The sequence below is a fragment of the Pipistrellus kuhlii genome, unplaced genomic scaffold (assembly GCF_014108245.1).
Source record: "Pipistrellus kuhlii isolate mPipKuh1 unplaced genomic scaffold, mPipKuh1.p scaffold_m20_p_2, whole genome shotgun sequence".
NCBI lineage: Eukaryota > Metazoa > Chordata > Mammalia > Chiroptera > Vespertilionidae > Pipistrellus > Pipistrellus kuhlii.
Window position 1 is genome coordinate 110,991,110 of NW_023425515.1, and position 8,512 is coordinate 110,999,621.

The 8,512-nt window shown below is 52.0% G+C and overlaps 1 protein-coding gene across 2 annotated transcripts; it reads right to left on the reverse strand.

Moving 5' to 3' along the window:
- Positions 1-248: 248 nt before the first annotated feature.
- Positions 249-8,213, reverse strand: NRN1 (neuritin 1). Of its 2 annotated transcripts, none has more exons than XM_036446246.2 (3): positions 7,852-8,137; positions 3,642-3,786; positions 249-628 (listed from the first exon to the last, which is right to left on the reverse strand). In XM_036446246.2, exons 1-3 carry the CDS (start codon positions 7,904-7,906, stop codon positions 400-402), a joined length of 429 nt encoding a protein of 142 aa, XP_036302139.1. In that variant the 5' UTR covers positions 7,907-8,137; the 3' UTR covers positions 249-399. The 2 variants fall into 2 exon arrangements, with proteins under 2 accessions (XP_036302139.1, XP_036302141.1); XM_036446248.2 differs by lacking the exon at positions 249-628 and adding an exon at positions 2,358-3,531 and having other exon boundaries at positions 7,852-8,213.
- Positions 8,214-8,512: the final 299 nt, after the last annotated feature.

Here is an 8,512-nt window from a genome sequence, read left to right on the forward strand (position 1 = left end):
TGTAGTAACATGAATAGTATAGTAGGTGGCCCAGGGCCATTCCTGAGATTCTTTTGCCAAAAAATAAAAAAATTTTAAAAATGGGGTGGGTTGGTTATTTTCTTTCTTGCTTGCTTGCTTGCTTGCTTTTTTATTTTTTTATTTTTTTTATGTGAAGAGGGACTAAAGCTGAGGTCCGGTTCTGGCTGTGCTCGCTTGCTCACTGATTGGTAACATTTGGCAAATGAAATACAAGAGATCAAACGAAATAAAAGAGAATCGAGATTTCCCACAATCCTATATGAGTGTGTTCAGCATCACAGAGAATCACAGGGTCCCCAACGAACGAATGGATCTTCCTTTCAGTTTCCGGGAGCATGGAGTGAGTGTGGGTGGGCGAGGGGGGAGCCGGCCCCGCGGTCAGAAGGAAAGCCAGGTCGCTAAAGCTGCGGAGAGAGACGCCAGGAGCACTGGGAGCGCAGGGAGCAGGGACCCTGCCGCCCCGTTGCCGCTGCCGCAGAGTTCGAATAAGCTGCCTTGGATGTTGAGGTTTTTGGATTCTTTTCTCAGTTTATCCCATATATCTTTCGCCCCTTCCTGGCAATCCGTAAGGGCTGTGACCGTGCAGCTGTGGAAATCCTCCCAGTATCTGGTGAGGAACAGAACAAACAGAAGAAGCGGGTTCACTCGGGGCGCGTGGGAGGACCGGGGCCTGTGCCAGCGCGCCCAGCGCTCTCGGCGCCACCAGCCTCCGCAGGCGCCCCCTCCCTACCTCCTCCCCACCGCCCTGGCACCGGGTCCTGCGAGGTCAGCCCTCGCGGGACTCAGCCCACCCAGAGCAGCTGCGGCCCGAGGAGAGGGCTTCCCCTCTCCCGGGTGCCAGGCGGGGACCCAGCAGCCAGGAGCCGGGGCCTCACCGGCTGCGCCAAGCTGGCACCTCGGCCTGCGCCAACAGATTGCTCGTCCTCCTCGGGGAAAGCTAGGAAAACAGTGCTAAGCCTTGCAAGCTGCCGCCCATTAATGCCTCTTAGCTTGCAAGAAGGGTTACTTGCTCCTGGCGCAGCCCTCCCCACTGGGCTTCTCACTTTCTCCTCCCACCCCTCCACCCCGTCTGTCTCTCTCCCTCCAGGCACCGCCTTATTCGCCCACCCCCACCCCACCCCGGCCCTCGCCCTCTTTCTCCCCGCTACCTTCCTTTTGTCTCCCATTCTTTTATTTTCCCTTTCTTCCCTCTAACCTTCTTTGTCTTCCTCCTTTCCATCTCCCCTCGGTTTTCCTCCATTCAGTTCCTCACTGCTTCCCCATCCTCACTTGCTCCGGTCCTCCGTGGCTCCTCGCGTTGCTCCCCAGTCCCCCAGCTCAGATTCTGTCAGGAGGCTCGGCTTGCCTCGCCCTTTCCCTGGTCAAGGAGTGTGGGTTCCCGAGCTCCCGGGGCCAGCTTTCAAAGCCTACTTTTTGCCAACCTCTGTGCTCCCCCTTGCGCACTTGGCCTCACTCCTTCTCTCCCGGCACCCAGTCTTCCCCTCGGACTTGATACTTAGGATGGTGCCCAGCCCCCAAAGCAGGACTCCAGGGCTGGCACGGGGCCTCACGTCGCCAACCTCGGTGACCCCTGGCTCCTCGTCTTCCTTTCCCGCCTCTTCCGGAGCCTGGCACCTCCCTCAGCGCCTTCTTCCCACAGGACTTAGTTCCTAGCCCCGCCCCCACAACCTTCATCCATCCTGTCCTTCTTTATTGTCCCCCTTTCTTCTGAAAACCCAAAATAGATCCCAAGCCTAAATATAATTCCAACCCGTGATCGATTCCTGGGGCGCTGTCTCCTTTCAGTGCAGGTCGATCTGTGTGTCTCAGTAACTCCCGCTGGCTTCCACCTCAAGGGGCCCTGAGACCAGATCACCAGTGCCGCAGACCTCACAGTTTGATTGTGTTGTCTCTTATCTCTTCCTTCTGCTTTCTAGCCTGGACTGTAAGCACGTTGAAGGCAGGCACTATGTCTGATTTATCCTCATTTCCACTCCCATACCATCTTCTGGCAAATAAGTTAAAGTGCTTGTTGGATTGCCTTGGGCCATGGTGTTCTCTAATTACCTTCCAGAGTCTCTAATTTATAAGAACTGGGGGCTCTGGGATGTAGGACTTTTAGGTTCCTCAATTGGAAAAAAAAAATAGCAAGATTTGAGAAACCTAAGAGGTGGAGGAAGAGTTCTCTGCATAACTGCACCTCCCAAAGGAAGTCCAAATCCCTCCTTTTTTATGCACTCCCAGATGGGAACAAGACCCTCCTGGAGAGAGTCGGAGAAGGACTGCGTCTAGGAGGGACTGAGAGGAGCTGTGGAGCACACAGTACACCAACCCCGTGGGAGTTTCCACCCAGCTGTGATCTGTGATCTCTGGGAGGGGCCTTCCTCATTTCCATTTTTCTGGAAATCTTGCACACACAAAACAATCAAATAACTTGGAATAACCAAGTCCTGGCAAATGATGGAGCATTTGGGAGCTGGTCTATATTTAACCTTTTATGATGTATAGATGTAATCTTACCTAGCACCAGAAACTTGGAATTACAATAGGTAGGTATGCATCCCAGACCCAAACATTTGTCCCTTTCCTGATAGGAAGGTACCAGCTACTTAGCTGCTGTGGCTCCTAGTGGGTATCTGGATATTTGCAAAAATGTGTAGCAAAATTGATCCCTGTTTAATTACTCGTAATTTAAATAAATATATCCCTTGTCCCCAAGAATTAGAGAGAACTTCACAGTATAAAAAAGGTGGTACAGCAAATGGTCACTCCAACCTCTGGGGTACAAGGAATACCCTAGCCTTGACTTTATTGAAAGGGTCATTATGAAGGAGAGAGGTATCACATCTGTTTTTGAAAAACAAAATATAGTGTGTATTATTGCAGAGGCCAGGTATATTTCTAGGGCTTGCAGCAGCTAAAACATCACTGAGCCTGGCCATGAACTCTTTCATGGCCCTCCTTAGACCCTTAAGGGCCCTGGCCTGTTAACACATGTAGACCAAACAAGGGAGGGAAACAGAAAACACAGAGGGCCTAAACCTAGCAAATTACTATAAACTCAGCAGTCACTGGATGCCCGGAACACGTTCTTCTTGGGCAGAGTCATTGGCAAGGAACAAAATATTCTCTCACCCTTTCTCCCAGAAGGAGGAAGGGGGCCCAGTGCTCCCTAGTCTGCACTCCAGATTTCTTGATGTGTACTTGAGGGGAGTTTTGATCAGGGGAAATGGACAAAATAGACGAGACTTTCCTTTTAGGCAAATTTATCATTACCTATGCCTTCCCAAAACCAAAATTATTATTCTTTGTAGGGTACTGGGAGGGCCTCTCATTCAGAAGCAAAGACTGAGGAAGACTGAAGAAGACTGCTCCAAAAGGAGAAATTGGTAGCAGTTCTCCCTGCCCCTCGCCCTGGTTTCTGCTGGGAGGGTGAGCAAGCCCCTGTTGGACTGGGCCACAGCAGAACAACCCTCCTCTGCCCACTCCAGGCTACAGCATCCCCTTGGGCAGTGGAGGCCCAGCCAAGGCCTCAGGGTGGGAGCCAGGAGGTGGGAATGGGCAAATTCTCCTCTGGGAGGATCTCCTACCCCAGCAGTGCCCCCAGAATGGGAGCCTAGCTGGCTAGGGAGGATACTTACGTGCACATGGTCTTGATGTTCGTCTTGTCATCCAGGCCCTGCGGGTAGTTGACCACGCTTTCGCCCAGCTTGAGCAAACAGTTTGAAAAGCCCTTAAAGACCTCATCGCACTTGCCCGCTGCTCTCACGGCCTGCACCAGGTACGCTGCGGGGAGGAGGGGACATGGGTCAGCAGGGCCCAGATCCCGCTCCGCAGCCCCACCGCCTGCCCTTCTGCCCCCAACTCCGTGCCAGAGTTAAAGGCCAATGAAAGATGAGATCCAGAATGAACAACCTGCACCCAACCAGGCGCCTGGGGCAGACTGTCCTGTGGGAGCGAGCGGGTGTGGGTGGCCCCGTAGTGAGGCTCTTCCTGTCCTGCAGATCCTCCAGCATCTCTCTCGCTTTCTTTTCCGTTTCTTCTGTCCCCTTCTCACCTCCTTTTCCTCCTTTATTTTTCTCTTTCTACTCCCTCCCACCTTGTTTGCCCACACTTCGCCAGCAAGCCTGTCTGGCTCTGGGAGTGCAATCTGCCTTTTCTGAGGTGACCCAGGGGGTCTCACCTCAGAGAGCGGAGAGGAAGGGGTAGAGGTGACATAGCATGGGGCCACGCAGTGGAACCTAAAGGCTACGCCAGGCGAAAAGCTTGGACCCAAGTCCTTGGTGGGCACTCAGCAACACTGCTGAATAAATGAGTGAAATCTCTGGAAGCCCCCCGCGGCCACCAGAGTACCCTGCGCTCTGTTCTTCCAGTGAGATTCTTCATGCCCCTGCCACCCCTGGGTGTCCTGGGGCCGGGCGAGGTGACAGTGGCCGGGCAGTCTGGGCCCTGCAGAGTCATGAATGTGTCTGTGCGGGTGGCCCTGTGTCACCTCGGTGGAGGCCAAATCCGTGAGCCTTGGGCCCCCTGCTTCCTCAATTTCCCCCATACTCTTACCCCCTCCCACCTCTCCAGTGGTCACCAGTCCAGCCAGCAGCAGGGTGAGACCTTCCCTCCCCAGGCTCAGGCTTGCGGCGGAGGCCAGGGTGGCTGCGGCTGGGGGCTCCGGGCCTCCAGCTCTGACTCCCTCCAGAGCGGGGGCGGGGAGAGCGGCGGCGGGGCAGCAGGAGGAGACGCGGTTCGGGCGGAGGAGAGGGAGGAGACCCAGGCCGCTCGAGGCCCACGCTCCTGGCCTCAGGTCGGTCAAACCCTGCGGTGCGAGACCTGAGAGAGGCAGAGACGGGCTCCAGACCGCGGACGCGCTGCCTTGGCCATTTCTCTCCTAACCAAGGCCAAAGAACCCGGATAAACGTTCGGTGGCGAAAGGCCAAAAACACTCCGGGCGCCAGGAGGTCGTGCAAGAAGCGCCGATCTTCGCCATGGGAGCAAGGGGAGGGGAAAGCACAGGCGAATCCGCTCAGAATCGAAATTGGCCTAAAATGCCCAAGGTCTTGAGCGCCGACCTCATCCAGGACAGTGTTCAAGCCGCTAAGGCTAGTGTGTGAATGTCTGGGGGGAGGACCGCAAACCTCCCCCACCCCCCACTCCCATCCCCCGGCCGCTGGTCCCCTTGAGCCCCGCTAGCCGCAGAGGAGGAAAGGTGACAGAACCTGCAGCTGCCTCCTAGAGTCCCGTTTGCAAATTGCTGCAGAAGCAAGGCGGGCCTTGTGCTCCCTAATCCGGAAAGGGAAGCTCTGGGGAAGGGGCTGAGGTTAACTTCGATCTCGGCTCAGGCTGTAGGTAAACCTTGACAAACAACCCTGGCCCCTGTCACGCGAAATGTCAAAAGCCCATACGACTGCAATATCAAGTAGAATACGGAGAGAGAATAACGAATGTTGGTTCTCATAGGAACACTATCACAATGAAACAAATCCTACCCGTTGTCCTTTATAATGCACGCCACGGATGCAGCATTGCAGCAAAGACACACGAAATAAAATATACTCCATCCATTCCCACCAAATCCCAGACTCTCCTTATCCTTTACCTCCACCCCCAAAACTCGAGAGCAAAAAAAGTAGCCCTTAAAACGTATTGACAACATTTTAAAGGGGATCTGGGCTTTGCTGGGGGCGGGAAGCTCTCCGGTCACGTTATCTTTCCAGGTTCTGCCGGAGAAGACCCTTCATACCGCGCATGTGTGAGTATGTGCATGTGTAAAATAAGAAGTCGTGAACATTTCTTTTTTGAAAACTAGACTTCTTGGTTTCTAGCTGGCTTGTGCTCGGGACGCATTTTGCAGGTCGCAGTCCGCGCGACCCTCCCAGTGGTTTCTGAACCGGACTTCAGAGAGGCTAGGGCGGCCAGCCGGGCTTCTTCCCCCATTCTAGGGTGTCTGCACCTTGTCTCCTTTCCATCCGTCCATTCATTCGTTTGACCTCTCATTCATTCCAAACTTCCTCCAGCCGGGTCTTAATTTGCGTTCACCACCCTTTCCTCTCCCTCACTCCCCAACCCCCCACTTTTCTTGCCAAATGTCAATGATTTGGGAAAGCTCCCAGACATGAATTAATAAAGATCGAGAGGCTCTGGTGCAGGAAAGGGCAGACATTCGGGAACAAATTTGCTCAATTTCAATCCCACAGCCAACGAACGGTCATTTTTGGGCTGAAGTTGGCGTGTTCCAAGCGCACCCTGCATGCACAATTGCTGTCTTTTTTTACCCCCCACCCCCAACACAGAGATAGGGTATTTTCCACCGGGAAAACACACCAAACATTCTCCAAATAAAACCCCCATATTAAAATAGGTGCTGCTGCTAAACATTTGCAGGTTAATTTCAAAATTCCACATTCATTTATTTCCAATATTTTAGGGATTGGCTGCAATTAGGAATATTCTTTATTTATTGCAATTCTCTGCACTAATGTCAAAGATTCAAACAGCCAGATTCAAAACATCAAGTCATTTCTCAGAATTAAAGGAAAATGCCAACAGCCTGCATCCCCACACTCTAAAATCCCCATAATATTCATGCAAAAAAAAACAACCCAAAAATAGATACTCAAAATCATGTCAAATGCATAAAATCCACTGCAAAGAATCCATTTTATTGTAGAGATAACTCCAAACTCTGTCCCCTTCACATTTCTCACGAAGAAAAATATTATTAATTTTATCTATTGCCCTAAACCAATTCCCTAAAGCTCCCCCCTCCCAATACTGCAAGGATTTGTCTGCAAAGAAATTTACAGCCTGAAATGATAGAAGTCAACAATATTCTGTCACAAGAAACCCCAATGGGAGAGTTTCTGTTTTTCTCTTGCCCGTTTTCTTAACAATCAGCTTCACTTTCACTTTTAGGCCACCTTAATTAATACTCTGACCCGCATGAGAGGAGGGGGTTTTCTGATACTCCCTTCCATAACTTCATTCTGGATGGAAAATGTGAACTTTTAAAACCCCATGGCAGCCTAACTAGGACTCAACATTCCTTAACATAAAATGGGGGCTACATAAATCCATCTGTAATCAATCCCAAACACACAGACAAAAAATAACAAACACCCAACATAACCTATTGCAAACCCTTTTTAACCCTTTCCTGTATGTAAAATACAGATGCCTATGAGGAAAGGAACAGGCAAATGTTTATAGAAAATCATATCCACATGTATTTGGCTGTATTCAATCTCCTCAATGACAAGCACATTAAAATACTACCCTGGGGTTCCACATCCTTCTCAAGCTGACCCCCAGCCAGTCTGCAGTGCCCGGTGCAAACGCTGCAGCTAGGGCATGGGGGTGGGGTGGCGGGAGTATGACAAAGTTCTAAATGCAGCAGACTGGGCCCAGAATATCTGTTTTCTGCACATAAACTTTCCAGCTCTAGCTGCCTGGCCATCTTGTTGCTGCATTCACCTTTCTACCCTTCAAAATAATACCTTGCAACATCGCAAGGACCAATGCATTGCCCCAGAACATAAAAACCTGATCTAACCAAGAGAGGGAAGAAGAAGAAAAAAAAAAAATGGACGTGTTCTCCGTTAAAATCGGGAGAAAAATCCCCTCCTAAACCGGCTGGATGCTCACATTTCCTGGATAACATTGGGAAGTCTCTCTCCTTTTTTTAGAAACCCCAACCCCGGACTTGCGAGTCCCTAGGAACTGATGCCCCCACCCTTGGGGGTTTGGGGCTTCTCCGCACCCCGGGGCCGCTGCGGGCCAGTCGGACCCTTTGATGCCTGGGGCTTGGCCGGCCGGCAGCCTCCTGCTACCGGGCGCGAGTCCGGCTGTGCGGCCACTTACCTATTTGCACCGCGAGGATCAGTGAAATATATCTGCCGTTCAACTTAAGTCCCATCCTACGTTTAGTCAAACCATTTGCGACCGCAGACCTTTAAATAGTTAGTTTAGAGAACGCGGGGGAAAGCTGAAAAATAGGCATTGCCAACAAGTTCCAGGAGCGACGGAGACTTTATGCACCGGGAAAGCAGAGGGAGGAGAGAGAGGGAGAGAATGAAGAGAGAGAGAGAGAGCAGCAGAGGGAGAAAGAGAGAGAGACACACACACACACACACTCACACACACACGGAGAGAGACTGAAGGAGAGAGGGGGAAGAGCTGGGAATGGTTCACTCCATTAGGAGGGGGCGGAGGAAGCACAGCCGCACGCCCACGAGCAGGCCTGACGTGGGGGATGACACGGAATGATTAAAAAAAAAATAGCGACACCTTGATAGAAAAATCGCCGTTTATAGTTATCCGAAGCTGGAATTAATCACATATCTACAATTAATTTGCGATCCGAAGGAAATCTTGCCTTGGGGTGACCAATTCCTCACCCCTGCGGGCACCGCGTCTCCTCGCAGTTCCCGGGGCCCCCAACCCCGCCCCCTTACAGCGCAGAGATGGGAGAGCCCCCCTCCCTTCCCTGCCTGGAGCCAGGGAGTACCTGACGCGCCCACTC